At 41.7% G+C, this 20,191-nt stretch overlaps 1 protein-coding gene across 2 annotated transcripts in view; it reads left to right on the top strand.

Moving 5' to 3' along the window:
• Positions 1 to 18,093, top strand: part of OSBPL10 (oxysterol binding protein like 10) — a 113,451-nt gene extending 95,358 nt beyond the window's left edge. For both annotated transcript variants that reach the window (XM_038129348.1, XM_038129349.1), the window contains exons 8-12: positions 1,850 to 2,333; positions 10,917 to 11,103; positions 12,504 to 12,686; positions 14,457 to 14,610; positions 15,331 to 18,093. In XM_038129348.1, coding sequence (XP_037985276.1) covers positions 1,850 to 2,333; positions 10,917 to 11,103; positions 12,504 to 12,686; positions 14,457 to 14,610; positions 15,331 to 15,375 — 1,053 coding nt within the window. In that variant the 3' untranslated portion in view covers positions 15,376 to 18,093. The remainder of the gene's footprint in view (positions 1 to 1,849; positions 2,334 to 10,916; positions 11,104 to 12,503; positions 12,687 to 14,456; positions 14,611 to 15,330) is intronic.
• Positions 18,094 to 20,191: the final 2,098 nt, after the last annotated feature.

Genomic DNA, 20,191 nt, shown 5'->3' with positions numbered 1-20,191 from the left:
CAAGGCTTAGAGAGTAGAGTCAGAGGAATATTATAGATGGAACTCTGCTTGATTTATATCTAAACTTGTAAAAATTATTAGCCTATAAAGGATTGTATGTGTGTAAATAAAAAATACAGAAGGAGAGAGCCAATAAGCAGATAAGTTACCAGACACAGCCGTTCTCTCTTTTTGCAGGGAGGTGCTGTGACTTGCTGTGTAGCTGTAAAGACTCTGTTTGAGCTGCTGTGACTGGAATTCTTGTTCCTGTTTACAAGTTCTCTTTGAGAAGAGCTGAATGATTAATAAAAGTTTGAAAGCTTCTATTTCATTATCCATGGGATCCAAAAAGGCTGATCTGTGCTTTGGTCCCATTTAGAATAGCAAGCTGGACCAGCAGGGCGAAAGCAAATGTGTTTGTGACAAACAGTGGCTCCCTGCCTGCTGTAAATAACCCTTGCTTTTGGGAAAGGGAAAAAGTAAAAATTTAAAGTGAAAATGCAGTGAAAATTTAAAGAGGAAAGCAGAAGAATTGCTGTAATAGAGGAGAGCTGTTGGTTTGCATCTGGCGTCATTGAGCCACTTGGATTCGCAGATAAATTAGTGTGTGCCAAAAGTTCCTTTTGGTCATGCGAGAGCAACCATTGAGCTCCCCTGTGACAAACCTGCACAAAGTGGGGAGCATGGGGGGAAGAAGGGAGAGAAATAAATTATGTCCCTTAGCCCTTGTTTGCCTTGCTGTGCCCTCCAGGATGTTTCACTGGAAATTTCCAACAAAGTGTTATTGTGAAGTGAGTGACCTTGGCAACATCTGTGTTGCTAGAGAAGGCCCTTGAGACTGTATCCAAATCATTTGGGGCTGGCTCCCTCCAGGGCAGACTGCCTAGTGCTCAGCCTCTGTTTTTTTTTTTTTCTGGACCCATGGGAGCCTCTCTATTCCCATGATATGAATGTAATGGTTTGTGCAGTTTTTGTTTCAACTTGTCTGAAATAAAGTAAAGCCATGCAGGGGCCCACCACAGTGACATGGTACCATCTGAAACAGAGGGGGTGTGCCATGGGCTTGATGGAGACAGGAGATCTTAGGGATGGCAAGGGATTTGACTTTGGAGTTGTGGGGGGACGTATGACGTATGATGAGACTCTAGGGCAAATGGGGAGTGCTTTCTTCCCTACAGCCTCTTGGAAGGCTCCTTGGAATGGTTTTATACTGGGAAATAGACTTGATATTTGGTTGTGGTTGGATATCCTTGGGTTGGTTTGTTAGAGGCTAGAAGAGACCCAATCCATGTAGAGTGGGTAGTCAGTGGCCCAGGAGTGAAATATGGAACAGAGATGTTTGACAGAAGGGATGGATGTACCCCTTACATTCACCAACCTCTAAGTGGTGGAGATCAGTACGTTCATATAAAATATTCATCTTCTGGTGGTTTGAGAGGGTGTGCCCCTCCCATTTTGGAGGGTTATGATTAGTTTCGTTTGTTGACGTTTGGTGTACATTAGTTTATATCAAAGTATGTTTTTGTGTCCTGTAAACAAAGAAAACAATGGCTGGTTTGTTAACTGAGAGGAGAGGAAAAGGTGGATTTCCATGTGTGTGGAACAGCCCATCCCTGTTGTGTGAGCTGCTCTTGAAAGTCATTATGAAATAGGAAGCAGCCTGCATGGGTATCAAGGCCACTGCTTTTTCCTTCACTCATTATTTATACTGCAAAGAAAATTAAATTGTTGTGGCATGGGAGGGAAATATGCTATCCCAAAATTTGGCAGGGTCAGAATTACAGCTGTCCTAACTGTTCCCTCTCCCCTTTTCCCCTCAGTAGTGTGATCACAGGGAAATCATATATGCCTTTGTCTGCTTTGCATACAGGTAGTGCTTCCAACATTTATTTTGGAGAAAAGATCCCTGCTGGAGATGTATGCAAATTTCATGGCCCATCCAGACCTGTTTTTGTCAATTGCAGCTGGAGCCACTCCCGAGGAAAGAATTATCTGCTTTGTGGAGTATTATCTAACAGCTTTTCACGAAGGCCGAAAGGGAGCAGTTGCCAAGAAGCCCTATAACCCTATAATTGGTGAAACCTTTCACTGCTCGTGGGATGTGCCTAGAGATAAAGTGAAAGCATTCAGAACTAATGGTGCCTCCACGGTTTCTAAGGACTCAACCAAGGAGCTTGGCCAGGACCAGTCCACGTGCTACAAGCTGAGGTTTGTAGCTGAACAAGTGTCTCATCATCCACCAGTATCTTGCTTTTACTGTGAGTGCAAAGAGAAGAAAATGTGTGTGAACGCTCACGTATGGACCAAAAGCAAGTTCATGGGCATGTCAATAGGTGTTTCTATGGTAGGTGAAGGTAAGAAATGTGCTTTTATTCTGCTTTTTTTTGAGCTAATATTTCTGGGTGTCAACAGAAATCCAAATGTTTTCCTACTTGCTCTGACCTTTTATTTGAACCTTATGACTGTTTGCTTTTGTGAAGTTTGGAATTAAAACTGTAGGGTTCATATAACCTTTTGCTGTCCAGACAAAATGTGAAATGCCCATTACATATATAAATTTGTGCTTATATTGATGAGACTCTGTTATTTATATGGCCAGACTTGAGAAATAATTAAGTTATTATAGCAAATGACAAATTATAGCATATTCTGTGAGAACATTTTTGGTCACTTTTAAAGTAATATGGGATTTGGTGTTCACTATTGGAACAAAGCAATGAGAATAAACATGTTTTTTGCATAAACCTTAGTTTTTCATAATTTCTGCAAAGAATCATGATTCTGTAGTGTTTGCAAAGTTAGTGTATTTTCATAAGCTTTCTAGAAAGTCACATAGTAGAGGTGTGAATCCTGATTTTCTATATCATACACATGCAGTCTGAGTTGTGATAATGCAGACTGCATGTGTGTGATAACCCAGCTTGAGTTCAGAAACACAGGGAGTCATAACAAATCCTTAATGGATGATCTGAACTGATGCACACACTTGTACCAGTGTTGTCACTGACTGTTAATGCATTGAGATAAGTGTGTTTCTAAGCAATTTATTCTCTGTGGCCGTTTGAGGGTAAGATGCTGTGTATGGATTTTAGTGTTGTACCTTAACTAGTTTTTGGACTGTAGTCTCAGAAGGATGAGAACAACTTGCTTCTTTTTGCCACCATTATGTTAAATGCTATGGTATTAAAAGCAGCAAAAAAGTGGAGTGGGAAATGCAGTGGTTTGGCTTTGCTTAGTAATAGCAACAAAATAACTGTGGTGAAAAAATATGGGTATATTCTGTGATTTCCACTATCTAAAACTAAAGATCAGTGGAAAGGACTACAGTAGCTCCTTCCCTGATGGCAATATATTCCCTTTTTTTAATAGAAGAGGCATGAAACCTCCTTACTACTGGTTTTGATACTCTTGTGATAAAGTCTATGTTAGCTCGTGTGTTTCCTTCTCCCTGTGGCTTAGGTATTTGGCTTTGAATACGAGTTAAGAAAGGTGGGAAGGGAGTGTCGGAATGGAAATTGGTCTGTCTGTCTGTCCCCTGCCTGTACTACTGCCAGCCTGAGTCACTGGCTTAACGCTCTGCATTTTTCTGGTACATGTTCATTTCTAGTACTCTTTTGCTCAGTGAAGGGAACTATTTAATGGAAATAAAATTAAACACAAAGTCACTTATGATTATGTAGGAGTAGGGAAATTTCTTTCTCTTGCTGCTAGCGCACACAAGTTCCCTGGGATTGGGGGTGTCTACTGTGGGGATTATTTAAGACTTCAAAGTCCTGATGTGTCCCAGTTTTGAGAGAGAAAGGGTCTAAGAATTAACCGCTTACTCACCCCAAGGATTGTTTAATGTGTGCTTGTAAGAATCAGTTCTTCCCTGTACTCTTTCTTTTTTTCATGATCCTGGAGACATCCCAGGAGTGGAGGCGGGCTTTGGGGAACATCTGCAGTAGCAAACTCTTTTATTTCAAGGTTTGCTGCTGTCTCTGTGATGTGCATGCTGGGAGGAAGTCTGGGTTCACCAGTTTATAGTTACTATTCATCTTTTTGTTCATGTAAGCAGTGCAAGAGCAGGGACATTCACAGTGACAGCATTTCTGGGAAGTGATGGAGACACTTCAGTGCAGCCCAAGCATTTCTGTTGTGTGTTGAGGACTGGCAATGGGCAGCAAGAAGTTGTACCACTGAGGCTTTTCTATTGCCTGAAAACAGCAAGCCTAAGCCTGGCAGCCCCAGTTTAAAATGCCAGCTTTGCAGTGCAGTTCCTTCACTTGAAACTGCACTTTCTTTAATTTTTTTTTTTGTTTATTTATTTTAGGTCCAGGGAAGTCTTCCTGATTAAGTCGGTGTGTGGATTTGTCAAGCTGTGCAAAAATTAGAATCTACTGCAGATGCTTCTTTCTTATGTGCTGCATAAGTATAAATTCTGTAGTAGATTGAGGTCAGTGTGAGTACCAGGGAATAGATTGCTGAAACGACAAAAAGGAGCTCTTGGACTAAAAGTGTGGAAAACCTAAGCCTATATTTATGTGCCTAGTAATGCAGGGCCTAATAATTTTTGTCATGTGAAATATAATTTGAAAATTTTTTCCTTGTGTTTAGGGACATGTTAGAGTTGCAGCATTTCATATGGGGTGAATTAGTCTAGCAAAGTTAGTGAGTTGGGCTGTGGAAAGGTGCTGATAGTCAGAAGGCACATGAAGCTACTCAAGGTGGGTAGAAACTAAAGTTAGCTCCTTGGAGAAACTTTCACACACCAAGGTTGGCTACTAAGATTGTAGAATCTTATTTTAATCTTTTAAAAGCAGACAAAGTGAGTTTCTGGGGAATTAAGTATTACTGATCCTACTTTTGATGAGAGACAAATTAACATCTCATGGATCATCAAAGTCTCTGGGTTTTGATTGTTGTGGGGTGTTTTTGCTACTGTGCATTGAATGACCAAACGAATCATGTGCTATTGTTGGGATTTTGTCTTTTTTTCGCCTTTTTTTTGAATTTCCCCTCATTTTGAGCATTCAGCCCCTTTTTTTTTTTTTGCCTGTTGCTGGAGTTAAATTACATACATGTGGGGGCCTTTCACTTTTGTAAGACCAGAAAGGATTTTAGATGTGGCATCATGTTACTTGAAAGACAGTTTCCTTGATGCCTCTAGCATACCTGTGTCCATTTTGAGACTGGGGTTAAATAATTCTGCTGTTGGTTCAATATTAGGTTCATTATACTACAGATTAAATCAGTACTAATTGATATGTGAGAGGCGAAAAACATCCTTCCAGACAGAGTGTTAGAGAACTGTAATTAATGCTTTGGATAATTTAGTGGTAGTGAGTGACCATCTTGTTCTAGTCAGATATGCATCAGAGCACTTCTGTTTGACCAGGTTGCCCAGAGAAGTTGTGGATGCCTCATCCTTGGAGGTTTCCAAGGCCAGGTTAGATGGGGCTCTGAGCAACCTGGTCTAGTGGAAGGTGTCCCTGCCCATAGGAGAGGGTTTGGAACAAGATGATTTAAGGTCCCTTCCAACACAGGCCATTCTGTGATTCTGTGGCGATGATCAGAAACTTCACTGTAGCCTAATGTTGAATACAAGCAGCTGTGGTGTGTTTGGAAACTTTGCTCTCTACTGAACAACACAGTGTGTCCCTCCAACAGTTCAATGAAGCTTTTTCTACTGCAGTTGGCTATTTGCAGAAATAAAGTAGTACCGAATTTTTGGACCTGTAGTGTGTAAAGAATATGGTAATGGTAATGTGTCTGTGGAGGCTTTGAGTCATATTTTTATAGCAAGTCCTTAGATGTATAAGAGCACATTGCTTTTTAGGCTTTTTATTAGAAGCTGACATAGAATGTCATGGAAGTTCAAAGGTTTAGAAAGGAATTTAAAGAATTAGGGGCTTTAAGGATGGTATGGTCTTGGCACACAAAGGCTACAGCTCAGTGTCTCTGTTGTGTGATTTTTTGTGTGTGTTGCACCTCAAAGTGACTAAGATTTTTTTCCTGTCTGTGGTTTTTGTTTGTTGATTCAAAGTAAGTATCAGTTGCAGAGATGCGGAACAATTGGGAGAGCACTGCTGGAAATCCATGTGGGGAGCTGTTTTATATGCTAGCCTTTCTTCATCTCTGGTTATGAGTGGTCTAAATCTGGCTTGCTAATGAAATCTTGCAACTTTTCTTTGCTGTATGACAAAACCCCCGTTCTTCAGAGTAGTCAGCACTGAGTTTCCTCATGAGAAAGCCACCTGGAATAGAAAAGAGGGTATTTTGCATAAAAGAACTTAGGTTGCATGTGCAGTTCCTAATTCTGGTTAGTGTTAATTATGTACTAATGAAAAAGTGAGGGAGGAGATGAGGCTGTAATGAACAGGGTCACATTAAGATTTAAATTAGCAAAGGATGAGAAAGTCAATATAAATATTTAATGGTTTTTATGTAGTCCATAGAATCTTTAAAAGGATACTGGTTGTGGGGTAAAGGTGCTGTGGTGAGCACACCTCAATGTCAGCTGTGCCCATTCCTTTTCTGCTCTTGGATTTTGGTTTGGAGCAGCAAAAGCCAACAGAAAGTGTCATCTTTGATTTATGGGTTAATTTTGCAGAGAGCATAAAGCACATTTAAATGGATTGCTCTGTATTGTCAAGTGGCTAGTTACATCTGGTGTTTTCACTTCTGCTATTTTAAATGTTTTAAAAAGTAGTGAGGTAATGGCTTCCAAAAATTTTTTTTTCTAAATTGAAAATCAACTTGAAAAGATCTGATTGGTGGGTACAAGGTTCAGTGCTCTTTCCAGGGTAAATTTAAAAGAAAGCAATGGATGTTTTTTGCTCTCTTTTTTTTTTCCTTCTGTTCAAATACATGTATGTGTATGTATTAATAGATGTACAGGTCTATAATTTCTAGTACTGAGAAATGAGCGACTTAAAATTTATCAGTCCCAAAGCTTGATTGCTCCATGCAATTAGAGCTACCTAAATATTTCCCTAAGTACTCATTTTTGCATTAATATTTTTAGCCCAGTGTTTTAGAACCATTTTCATATAGCATGGCACTCATTACTTAATTTAGCAAATGGTTCCAGCCTTTGAAAAAATGAGCAGTGCTCAGCACAGCTGCCTGGAAGGTTTGAGACAGAAAGAGCCCAGTTCTGGCATTTCCTGTTTTCCTGTGGGGATCTGGGCAGTTGGTGATGCACAACACCCATGTGGGGCTCATCCCCACACATCACTTGCTCCTCTTTGTGTGTTATGAGAAACACAGACAGGGTAAAGAGCTGCTGAAATGGGGAAACTGCCCCGGGCCCTTGGTGTCCCACGTGCCATTTGTTGTTCAGATTGATCTCCATGCAGGCAGTGGGAAGCATTAAATCCCACACATCTCTTCTGCAGCTTATTGATCCAAAGCCTTCTCTGGGGTTTTTTGTCAATATGTGTTACTGGGAAATCAATAGACAAAGCTGCAGCATCAGTGAGGGACATGTAAGAGTCAAACTGGGAGAGTGATATGCCAGGCCCGTCGCTTCCTTTAATGCAGGCTGAGGGGTCATGGATAGGGGTGTGACTCTGAATACATTGCTGTAGTCAAAAGGAGGAGTAAAGGGTGTTGAGGACATTTCAAGGGGGAATTTCAATATCCTGCAATTCACCCTTCTCTGTAGCATTTTTTTCCTAAGAAACCAGATTGCTAAATCCACTGTTCCTCCCAGAGTACTGGTCTGGTGTATTCTTCCTTGTGTAATTGTTGCCTATAAATTTAGAATTTTTTTTTTTTTTAAGGAATTGGAAGTTTTTGAAAGAACTCTTTGATATGAGAGGAAAAAACTAAAAATGGGAGAATATTCTACAGCTTTTCATGTGTATTTACTTATAGCCATTTTCAAACTAAATCGTCCCTTGAATCATCCCTTACAGCAGGGAAGCAAAGGAAGAAAAATAGCTTGCGTATTTTCCAGCAGTTGTTTTTAAAGTTCAGTTGTGATGAAATGAGTATAAGCAGATGTAAAAAGGACACCTTGCAAAGCAACTGTTAGCTTTCAGTTAATTGGCTTTTAATTTCTCAAGATTGACACTTGGCAGGGTGGGGAGTTACCTCAAGTTGTGGTACCTGTTACAAATGTTGAATCTCAGTGCAATTTTTAGCTTCTTCTCCCCTAAGAGAGCACAGGTCTCTGTTCAGATGTGGTGGTGCAGCCACAGCGTTTGTGGTGCTTCATTTAAACGAGGTTTTGCATGTGGGCTCTGTGAACAATGGAATGGAAAACAGTCAGGTTAATACTAAAAGTATTATCAAGTCATGGGTATTTCAGATCTGCCCTTTAATCTCTTTTAGACTGTAATTTTGGAGCTGGAGTCATATTTCAAGTGAGATAGAGCTTCGTTAAAAAATGTATTTATTCAGGTGTTCAAGGAATTCAGAAAATATGCGACCGGGTGCTAAAAATACTGCCAAGAGAGCTGGGTTCAGTTTTTAATATCTAACCTGCTGTGGTGGTTAAATATTTACATTGAAGGTCACTGCTGCTGTTTGCTCTCTGCTTTAAATGTGCTTGGCAGCACTGCAGCTCAGAGCCCCTCCCACCTGACTAGGGAGAAAAAGCCCTTGATCCCATCAGGGGGACAGAAGCAAACCTATACTGACCCATAAGGAAATTGTGTTGTCATACCAGTTTCCTCTCACATGGGGAACATCACATACAGTGGTGATCAGAAGAGAGTGGGAGAGGTAGGGAGACTTTTTACAAGGACATGTAATGACAGGAAAAGGGGGAATGACTTTAAAATGGAAGTAGGTTTAGGTTAGATATTAGGAAAAAAAATCTTTTCTGTGCGAGTATTGAGACACTAGAACAGGCTGCCCCAAAGAAATTGTGGAGGCCTCATCCCTGGAAGTGTTCAAGGCCGGGTTGGATGGGGCTCTGAGCAGCCTGGTCTGGTGGGAGGTGTCCCTGCCCATGGCAGGGGGGCTGAAACTCAATGATCTTTAAGGTCCCTTCCAACCCAGGCCATTCTGTGATTCTACAATTGTTCTTTGTTAACTTAATGCTATTATAGCATCCATTTAATGAGTTTGATAACCAGAGTAGTTTTTTGAGTATAAGTTATTCCTGTCTGCATGTCCAGGGTGAGTTGGGTAGCTCAGCCTTCCTGCAGTGTGTTCAGCTTGGGTGTCTGTGCAGGTGTGAAGCCGGGGAAGCTTGAGGCAAAACGTGTCTGTGTGTCCTGGCTGTGTCCTCCTGGCCTTTCCCTGCTGTTGAGGGCTCAGCACGTGACACGAGGAACCTGTAGCTTGCCAAGACTAAAGGATTAAAGGTCCTTTCAAGACATGGCTTTTCTGTGCGTTTGTGCCCTCCCAGCTCCTTGTGTCAGACCTGCTGGAGTGGACATGCCAGCTGTGTCACTGCTGAGAGGCTGAGGTTGCAGAGGTTCTGAGAACAACTGCATGAAGCTGGTCTGGTTTGCAAATGTTTTCCTGTGAAATAGTTCAGAAGGCAGAAGTGACAAATTGCAGAGTTTCCTGTGCCTGTATTTAGTTTTGTTAGCTGGAGCCAATATTCAAGATCAGGACTCTCTTAGAGCTCTGTGCTTTTAATTTTGAGTGTGTTTTAATTGAAGTTTGTGTTTCCATGCAGTGTTAAAGGCATATTTTCATACTGGCAGCAGTAGTGTTGTGCTCTATTTAATGCTTTTTCTTCATTAAATGTGAGATCACTTTGAAAAAGTAGTGTCAGTATTCCCTTAAACAGATAGATTAATCAATACCACTAACAGTGTGTTCTTCCCCTGCCTGCCCCAGGGAGAAGGCACATGGGCTCAAGCTTATCTTGCTACTAAACAGATACTATTACTGTTTCAAAATAACTTTCCTTTCTTTCTTTTTTTTTTTTCCAAATATTTCTGGGTTGTGAGTTCTTCCTGTGATAGGTTATTTTCAGTCCCTGTTGTGAAAAAATATTTTCAAAGCTGTCATTTTTGCCTTTAGGCAGTTAGTAAATGGGACACAAAAGACTGTAAAACTGTAGTAAAAAATACACTGCAGACATTTGGCATGATCTAATTCTGCGTGCAAGGTTTATGGTGCTCTTTTCCTGGTCTTATGTCCTGTTATCCTGAAGACCAAACTACAGCTTTTATGGGGATAGAATTGTATCCCTGGCCCCAGGGGAAATTGCAAAGGTCTGATCAGGAAAGCAACTTTCTTTGTGCAACTTCCAAGTAATGTTGAAAAACTGCTGCTGTTGTGTGTTGTTTTTAGTTACAGCCTCATAGTGCTGAGGGTGGAGGAACCTTCACAGAAAGAGATGGAATTGCCAGTAATTTTCTCTGCCTGGACTTGGTGCTGGTAGAGCAGTGGCCCTGCTGGGCACCTCTTTGATAATGCAAGATTTTTTCAAAGCCTGTGTGAGAAACCAGCCATTTGGAAATTAAAGAGCAAAATTAATAGGAAATTTGTAGGTGCCATGTTTTCTTGTTGTACCAGAGACTTAGAGCCTTTCACAGCATCTAGAGGGAATTAGTCGAGGACATGGCAGTTTCTAACTGAATGGAGAAGTGAACAGTTCTTTGGCCATGCCCATATTTTTTATGGAGGGAGATTATGATACAACACTGAGAGAGCATCTGAATTTTCAGTATGGCTTTTTAGGTGGACATTCTATGTTTATTGAGCTTTTAACAGTAATAAGAAGTAAGGAATCCAGTCAGATTTTCTGAAAAGTTGTTTGGTAGCATGCAGGACCACAGGGTACAGTCGAGTGGGATGCTTTTGAAAATGCTTTTTGGAGGAAACTTGTTCCAGAGAGCAGAGTTTCTTAGCAGACAGTGCCCTCCTTCAAGGAGAGCTGCACGTGCTCTCTGTGGATGTGCATTTTGATGGTGGTAATTGGTCAGTGACCATCAGGTCTTATCAGTGAACTCTCTATCACCTTGCTTTCTCCTCTTCCTGCACAGGTGTCCTTCACTTGCTGGAACATGAAGAGGAGTATGTCTTCACCCTGCCCAGTGCCTACGCTCGCTCAATCCTTACCATCCCGTGGGTGGAGCTTGGAGGGAAAGTCAACATCAATTGTGCCAGAACGGGCTATTCTGCCACGGTCACGTTCCACACCAAGCCCTTCTATGGAGGGAAAGTCCACAGGTACAGCAATTACTGTCTTACTCTTGTTTACCTGCTGCTGCATTTCAGGGGAAAGGCTCTGGGGCATCTGTTCAGTTCTTCTGTTGCAATACTTTATAGACAGATAGCTGAAGTTCTTTTCTGATTAGTGCTGGAGATGACATAAAGCTCTAGGGCAGTTTATTGTAGCAATACATATTATGTTGTTTAACTGAATTGGATGTATTCCTCTCATTAAAATAAAGTGAATGTATCTCTTCAGGCTTTGTTGCTTGTAAAAGTTGCTGTAAGTGTAGGATCAGAAGAAGGTATGTGGAAAAGGCAAAATTTCTGCCACCCCAGCTGCTGCTTCTGTGTGAGTCTTGTAGATGAACTGGTGTTCCAGGTGGAGCTCCCGAAAAGAGGAGAGAAGCAAAAGTGTCACTGTCCATAGTGGTAGCTCCCTACTGGGGACTCCCAGCTCTGCACTGAAATTCCAGATGGTGAAAATGTTATTTACCTTCTTTGGTTCCTCTTTAGTAAGGGTGCAAAGAGGCACTGTGCAGGACAGCCTCAAGCTTCCATGCTCAGGTTGATGTCCCAGTTATTAACATCAGATCCCTTTCTTGTTCTGCTGTGGACTGTTGCAGTGTCCAGAGGAGACTGTGCTTTGCATGGTTACCTCTGTTTTATTTCAGATGGTGTAACTATTCTTCCATATGTGTGTCAACCATTTCAATGTTGTGTTCAGGTAAATGTCCACATGGGGCTGTTTTGACAGGGTTTTTCTTTAAAAGTTGTAGATCAATAATTGGTGCCATCAGGGTGAGTTGTGCTGTATTACTTTAGTAATTAAAAAATTGAGTTTACACATGACTTTACATAGCTTTCTAAAGCACGTGCGTGCATGCTCACGGACGCATCCACAAAACTTCTCCCTGCATTTCAGTTTTCCAGTCCTACCTATTTTGCTCACTCTCAGACCAGTTCTTTGACTGCTGAGGTGGCTTTTATCATTTCCTCTCAGCAGCTGAGACATGAACTTGCAGAGCTAAAGAAGAAAACAAAGACACCCAAAGTTTTTGGCATGGGTCTCTGACAGCGTTATGTACAGGTGTGAAAGTATCATGTATTGAAAATGTCACATGAATATCAGGGATTGTTTTTCAGGCTGCTGAGCTAACCATTTGGTCTGGGCTGAGTATCAGAATTTTAAGTTGGGTTACTACTGTACTTAGCTGGTATGTCATCCCAAAGCTGTTGCTGTGTTAGAAGAGCTTTCCTGGGATGAGTCTTTCTTTTTTGGAGGCAGCATCACTACTTTGCTTGAATAATTGATTTGTGGAGCTGCTTGCACCCTTAGCAAGGTAGTGCTTTCATGTGCTGATAATAAATGGTACCAGTTATTTCTGTGGTCTGTTTTCCCTTCCCCCTTGAATCAGGGTTACAGCCGAAGTGAAGCACAATCCAACGAACACCATTGTGTGCAAGGCACAGGGAGAATGGAATGGCACCCTGGAATTCACTTACAGCAACGGAGACACCAAAGTGATTGACACCACCAAACTGCCTGTGATCAGGAAAAAGATCAGGCCCATAGCAAACCAAGGGCCACTGGAATCGAGGTAAGGGCAGAAGCTTTGCAGTGCTGTCCTGAACTTTGGGTGGGAACCAAGCAGGGAAGCCAGCTGCAGCTCTGCGTTCTGAGGTTCAAAAATTCCTTTCTTCCTACAGCACAGAAATCTGGGCACAGAGAGCTGAGGCTGTGTATTGGTTCCTTGGAGCATAAATTACATTGTAATGATGAGTGCATAAATTTTATAGATGGGGGAAAGGCCTGTATTTGTTTTAATGAGCATCTGGAAAATGGTAATGCAGTGTTTTCACCTGCTTCTTGGAGTGATTGCGACATGGTAGGCAAATCAGTCAGTTTGTTGCAAGCAATTCCAACTGGTATATAGATTGTATGTTGCATATCATTGAAACTGGTACTTCATGTTTTATGTATTTGTATAAACATATATAACATGCGAGGCAGTATGAGATGTAAAGACACACATACAGGTGGTTTTGAGGCTCTTGGCACCTACATCATGTGCCTGACTCGGACTAGGTACATTAGAAAAAAACCTGTTCTGTATTCATTGTCAATAACTGTTGATGTTTATCTTCAGAAAAACCAATACTTTAATTGAATTTAGGAACATTTTATTGAAGGATTTAAAAATATGAGTTAAACTGCATTTTATTATCTGTAAATGTCTTTTTATTTTACAAAGGTGTCTTGAGTCATTGTGCGGAGTCACATACAATTTGTCTACTTTCTACACCACTTGCTTATCTACCAACTCATTTTTCCCCTGTAGTGTGGAACATAAAGATTGCAGTAAATAAGGAAACCAGTAGCTTTTCAGTGTATTTATTGTGTTTTTTAGATACTAGTCAGCAAATTGCATCCATCCAGTGGCTCTGCAGGATCTGCAGTTTATCACATTGTGAACACAATCTCATTTAAACAGCCCTGGACATATGTGACAGCTATGGTTGGTTTCAGACAGACAGCAGTTTGGATTAGATATTAGGAAGCAATTCTTTACTGCAAGGGTGGTGAGGTACTGGAACAGGTTGCCCAGGAGGTGTGGATGCCCCATCCCTGGCAGTGTTCAAGGCCAGGTTGGATGGGGCTCTGGGCAGAGTGGTCTAGTGGGAGGTGTCCCTGCCCATGGCAGGGAGGGAGGAACTAGAGGATCTTTAAGGTCTCTTCCAACCCAAACCATTTGATGAGGATTTTTTTCAGTGCTTTTCTTGGCCAAGCTTCTGCTAGGCTGATATAGGGCACTGTATCTGAGCGTGGTCAGCTGTGTGAGAAGTGTGTAGCTCTGTGCTGGTAAATATTTTAACTGGGAATACAGAGCACAGACCTAGAGGGGCTCCCTAGAATCAGTTCCTCTGCTAGTGACCTTGTTGGACCAGTCTCAATGCACTCTTGGGTTTTGGCTGACAGTTCGTTATAACTCAAAAATTTACCTGCAAAAAAATGCAGAATTAAACGCCTGTTATTTGGGGGGTGGAGGAACATCAGTAAGGAATGTGAACTGGAAATGGCTGAATTAAATCCACTGCTTTGAGAAAAAAAGCTCAGATGGTGAAGAGAACATAAACAGAGTCTGCTGAGAAAATTGCACTGCAAAATACTGGGAGCTGAGTGAATCTGAAAATCTGCTCCACAAATGTGATGAATATCCTAGGAGACTGATGGTTCCCAAGCTGTGGGACTTGGAAAACCGGCATGGATATTGTGGCCTCCGCCTGCTGCCCACCAGTGTGGTGTCCAGCAGCAGGGGGCTGTGGCAGAGCTGCTCTTACCCTCCCTTGTGCTCCTTGTCCCTGGGCAGGCGCCTGTGGCAGCACGTCACCAACTCTCTGAAGGAGGGGAACATCGATGCCGCCACGGAGCACAAGCACCGCCTGGAAGAGAGACAGCGAGCAGAGGAGAGGCAGCGAGCGGCGCTCACAACTCCCTGGAAACCCAAATATTTTGCCAAAGAGGTACTCGGAGTCTCTTGGTTTAGAGATCTTTAGCAAGTTCCTGCACAGGGGACGAGTGAATGTCAGTGGATTTTGTCATGGGCTGGTGGTATTATGTACGACTGATTGCTTAAATTTTCTTTTTGACAGAGTCTGGCTCTCGAACGAGAGCAGTGGGCTTTTCCATGTCTGTTGTGGACTTGTTCACTTTACTTCAGTTAGTTAGATTGATTTTGATCTAGATTTTTGGTGCCTAATGTTAGGCAAATGAAGTGATGTGTTTTCTGTAAAATCCTGCCCTTACTTCTCAAATTCTGCATACTCACTTCCCCTATAATCTTAGCATACTAAAATGAGCACAATCTAGGGAGATTTATCCAGTGTAAGTAAGCACTGACATCCTAAACACAGTCTTGGGTTTCATCTGTGTGAAACAAAATGAATTTTAACAAGTTCATCTCTCCCCTTTCTTGGAGGAAAGGTGGAGGGGAAATGAGACTGACTGAGGGAATTGTTACATTTGCTGCTATTAAAATCAGCATCTCTTGCATCTCTTCTCACTGCATCTCTTCCCTCGTAATTTTTTCCTTCCCGCCCACATTGCTTGTCAATTCTTTAAACACAGAATTTTCAGGTGACAGGGCTGGCTTCTTGTTTAGTCTTATTTTAGCTCTTGTGTGGACATACACGGATCTGGCATTTATAGATCTTGTTTGTAAACTCTGCCTAATTTTCTTACAGGGTGACGGTTGGCTGTACGTGAATCCTCTCTGGAAGACCCATTGACAGGAGAGAGCAGTTGCCTCGTAACTTTACCTGAAAGGCATTAAAATGATACAGTATGTAACTTCAGGATGTCCTTGGATAGGTCCTGTTCCCAGAAGATCCCCACGGGAAGCTATGTACTGTGAATGATGCATCTCAAAATAACCACGAGCTCGAGTTTATTCAGGAGCCATTTTGTGTGTGCAGATCCACAGACACACAGGCACACGTCCCTAAGTACCCACGGTGTGCACGTGTTGTGTGTGTTATTTACACTACATGTAAACAGTACCAACACCAATAGCGACTCAAAGACCTTTTCCTCCAAGTGTTAGGGCACAGAACCCTGGCTGCACTCGGCCGGGTTTCCCCGAGTTGTGTGCTTGCAGGATCAGGCCCCGTGCTAGTATTTAAGAAAATACTTTTTTATTAGTACTGGTTAAGGTTTTTCTATTTTTCACTTTTGCCAAAAATGTTTTGCACTTAAAACGTGACGTGTCTCTTAATGGCAGTCGATCTGTCTGAACAGTCAGCGAGTAACTCACTTTGACATAAGAATGATCCACTGGCCGTGCTCGCTCTGGGTTGCTGAGCTCAGGGCGTGTTTCCTGTCACTGATGAGTGTGAATTTCCGCCACCCTCTAAGAAAGAGCAATACCTTCAGAACGTTGTTCTTCACACTAACCTGTCATGTCCTCACTGCTTTGTCTGTTCATGCTCCAGCTGTTCAGTCGATCTCTGGTCACCACCCCTGAGCCAGCTGCTCTGGTAACTTTGATCTTGCTGTGTAATGTTCTCTGGCTGCTGGCACGCCAACACTTCTGGCTTACATGTTCCACTAAATGGGATGGCTTCTGATAAAACATCTGGATGAGTAGAGGTGATATAACTAGCCTTCCCAGATAAATGATTCCCCAATGTAAAAGCAACAATTTAGTAAATTATTCCACTGAGATGATAAATTCACGAATGAAACAAATGAAATGGGATACAATTTTTTTTTTAGTGTTAAAAGGAAAAATTAAAAAATCCTGTCGCTTGATCTTGCTTTGTAAGGTACCCACTGTGACACTGACAAAGTGGATTCTAGAAGTGTGTTAAGGCTTTGTCGCTTTTTAGTTTGTGTTTGTTGGAAATGAAGATGTTTTTGAGAGAGGTGGCAGCAAAAGGCACATGTAAAATGTGCTCAGGGCTTTATTCCACAGTGCCCCATAACAGAACCACTGTATTTCTAACACACATTAGCATGGATGCCCGTCTGTAGAGCTGAGTAATTTTGTGCCTTTTGTCTGCTTTGTTCATACACTGACTTATGCTTATATTACAGAGATATCTAGGTCAAAGCTCTGCTCACATCTGTCCTTGTGCGTCCTGCATTTTGTTTTTTCGGTAGATGTTAAAATCTCTTGAGCAGCTTAGAAGGCTGAGCGGAGGAGGTGTGTGCGCAAGGAAACATTCCAGTAGTTGTTCTTTGGATTTGAACACTTCAGGTGTCTATTTAATGAAGGTGTGGCTACTTTTCCTCCTAAATCTATTTAGTCCTCTTGTCTGTCTTTCTGTCTTTTTTTTTTTCTTTTGCACATTAGAAAGATTCATGTTCTAAATGATTTAAATCCTATTTTTTAAAAAAAGTGGATTGTACGAGCTTGGTTTTGTAACTGACACTTTTTTTTAAGAGGAAAAAAAAAATCTTATTTTTTAGGAATAGTTGATGTAACAGTTTTCTGTAACAAAGCCAAAACGATGCTGTTGCAGTAATCACTGAACTGCTACTGAGTATCATCAGGAACACTTGTACTTTATCACCTGCAAGAATTCACTTTATAATGGATCCACTCTTGTCCTAGAGATTAGTCTGATAAGTACCTAAAAGTATTCCTACAGTTTGTAGTATCATCACAAAGAACACTGGAAAAAGCAGAGTTAAACACATGGAACATCCTCCCAGAACTCTCTCACACACCAAAGAACAAGACACATACTCACTAAATAGCCATTGCAAACCTCTGTGTCTCAGGCATGCAGGCCTGGGCCCCTGAAGGAGTAGACCTCTTTCAGCTGGGATGGTGTGACTGTCAAGGCTACAGAGATGCTGTAGCTGTTCTTTTGAGGAGAAATTTGAATAATTTTCTGCTTGTAATTTATTGAAGATTTTCTCTGTCTGCATGGTTGGTTGTTTCTGCATGCCGAGGACATTCCACTTGTGCTCTGGCCAATGTTTTGTTCCGTTCTGATGCTATGAAGAATCCCCTGATGCCATTATCACTGCTTCTTTCCCAAATTAACTTGGGAGACACGGACGTAAAAAGTCCTTTCAGAAAAGATCCCATCAGTGAGAGATTCCAGAACAAGATTCACAAGTGTCATTTTATTTTTCTGATAGTAGGTGTTCAGTATATTTTGCAGGACTGAAAAGTAAATATTCATAAGCCTTATTCCGTAGGTCGTTCCAATAGCTGTCTTGGAATTACAAGTAAATACTTTCCTTTTCAAGTAGCTGATGTACACTGAATTGTAATGTAAAAACTTCCATGTACTTCAATTTTTTTTTTTTTTTCTGTGCACACCTGTAGAAAGCCTATGCAACCTTTTTCTTTCTTAAATTAGAAATGTTCAGAAAGAAGATTTATACCTTTATCATTTAAAAGATGCTCTGGCAGTCTCTTCTGATTTGCCTTCCTTTCATAATTTGTGAATTTAAAATGAGAATGCTCATGAATAAAAGATTTGTTTCATTTAGTAGTGGGATGCCCTTTCTCTTTCCATGGAAGCCTTAGTTCAGTGGTGTCAGTCACTGACTGTCCAGGAGCTGTGTATGACACCCGAGCACGGTTCCCATGGAAGCGATTTGCTAGGTTAATCCGGGTTTGGTGTGAGGCTTTTCCACCCTGCTTATTCTCCCACTCTGAAGGTAAGTTTTTCTGTTTAAATTGGATAGCTCTACCCAGGGAAAATGGGGCTGGGCAGCAACAACAGCTTTAGGAAAGGCTGGAGAACATCTGCTGCATTTTGGCAAGTAAAAAGGAACTGGCTAAAGGTGTACCCTTGCTTCTGAAAGTCCTATTTCATTTAACCTTTATCATCAACGGAGATTCTTGATTAGAACCTCTTAAAACTCAACTCTACATTATTGCAGCATTGGACACTTGCATAAGGAGAAAAAAATGTTCTTAGAGGAATCACACAGATCGTGGTCAGCATTTTTCAAGTGTTAGGTAATGCCCTTCTGCTATTCTTTAAACATTCATCCACAGCGCTGGAAACAATCTTGCTGGAACACTTTGTTTTTATGCAAACCGGAAAACAACACTGCCTGTAAATAGAGCAGGAAACATTACCCAGCCCTGTCCTTGCCTTCTGTGGCATTGCTTCAAGGCCCCATCTTGGAGCAGTTTATCCGCTTGGGTTAAAGATGTGAGGGCATTTTAGTCACAGCCAAATACGCTTGTTTTTTCAGTTTTTACTCCTGATGGGACTGGTATGTACCAGGGGCTCTGTCAAAGCATTCAGCTGCTTTTTCAAGAGTAAATCTATCAAGATATTTAATTAACAACTTTTCTCCTTGTTATGAAATTACTTCTGCAAGTCAAAATATTTCTTCTGGGATTACCAACAGCACTGTCTGCCTCACTGCTCCCACCAGTAATGATTAAGAGATACAGAACCTATGCAGTATTATTGAGTTCTAGACACTTGTGGCTTTAGTTCCTTAGCAACTGCTGACCTGAGCCTGGCTCACGTGTCTTTTGCTGTGTTTGGTCTAATTGTTTTGGTGTTTTTTGGTTTTTTTTACTGTTTTGTGGCAATTACGCTTCAAAATTTGACACAGTGGAACAACAGAAGTAAAAAAGGATGGCTGGATCTAAGGAAATAAACTAGTCTGGGAAGTGTGTGTGATGAAGAGGGAAGATGCTGATAGTCTTTGCTGGTAGAAGCGCTGTGCAGTTCTCCCAAAGAGGCAGGAGTTAGTTTAACTGTTTGATTCTAAGATCCGGTGTGCAGATTCCTGAGGAACCAAGGAAGCTGGGACAGTGCTAGTTCTTCTTTGTAAAGTTGCTTTTTCTAAGTGGATGCCTCAATGACTCCCAACTTTTTATTTCATTTTAACTGCAGAACATTGACAGAATCCTTGAAGTCATGTTAGATTTAGGAAAAAAATAAAGCTCAGGTAAGTAGTAGGCAACTTTAGGCCCAGGTTGGCTGGGATCCCTGCAGTTGGCCTATTTTTATTTCACATGCCTTAGATTCACTTGTTTCTGCTGTTAAAGGGAACACTGCTACCTAAGGCTGAAGACAGTCTGTCCAAATGTAAAGGTACCTGAAGAGAGGAGGGCAATCTTGTATTTCCTTTTTTAAAACAAGGCTGAGTTACTGCCAAGCCACAGACTGACTGGCAGCCTCTGTCCTGCTGCCTTTCAGGTGATCTTCCAAAGGTTAGATCCCTTATTTCTCACCCGTGGTCAGGATGCAGATTGGCTTGGAAGCAGCACGACACTAGAAATCGTGCATCACATCAGCAATCAGCCCTTCTGCTGGTGGGTGAGCAGCTGTAGCAGCTTGAGGAGCTCCAGATGCTGGAAGGAGTTGCTGCAATGTGTGGTTGGGAAGGCAGGCTGCTCTTCCCTGGAAATATGACAGCCACCTTCATTTCATCACAGCAGAGGCCCTGGATTTGGCTTAGTTCAAGCTGGAGGGAGTTAAGAAGATGCTGTGGCTTCACTACAGCAGCTTGGTGAAGTCAGGAGATTTGCAATATGGAATTTCAATGTCTAAATTTATGACTAAGACTACAAGCAACATGTTGCCAAGTTAATCACAACAAAACTGACACAACAGC

This window comes from Motacilla alba, chromosome 2, assembly GCF_015832195.1.
Source record: "Motacilla alba alba isolate MOTALB_02 chromosome 2, Motacilla_alba_V1.0_pri, whole genome shotgun sequence".
NCBI classification, from domain to species: Eukaryota; Metazoa; Chordata; class Aves; order Passeriformes; family Motacillidae; genus Motacilla; species Motacilla alba.
This window is presented reverse-complemented; position numbering and strand designations above follow the sequence as displayed.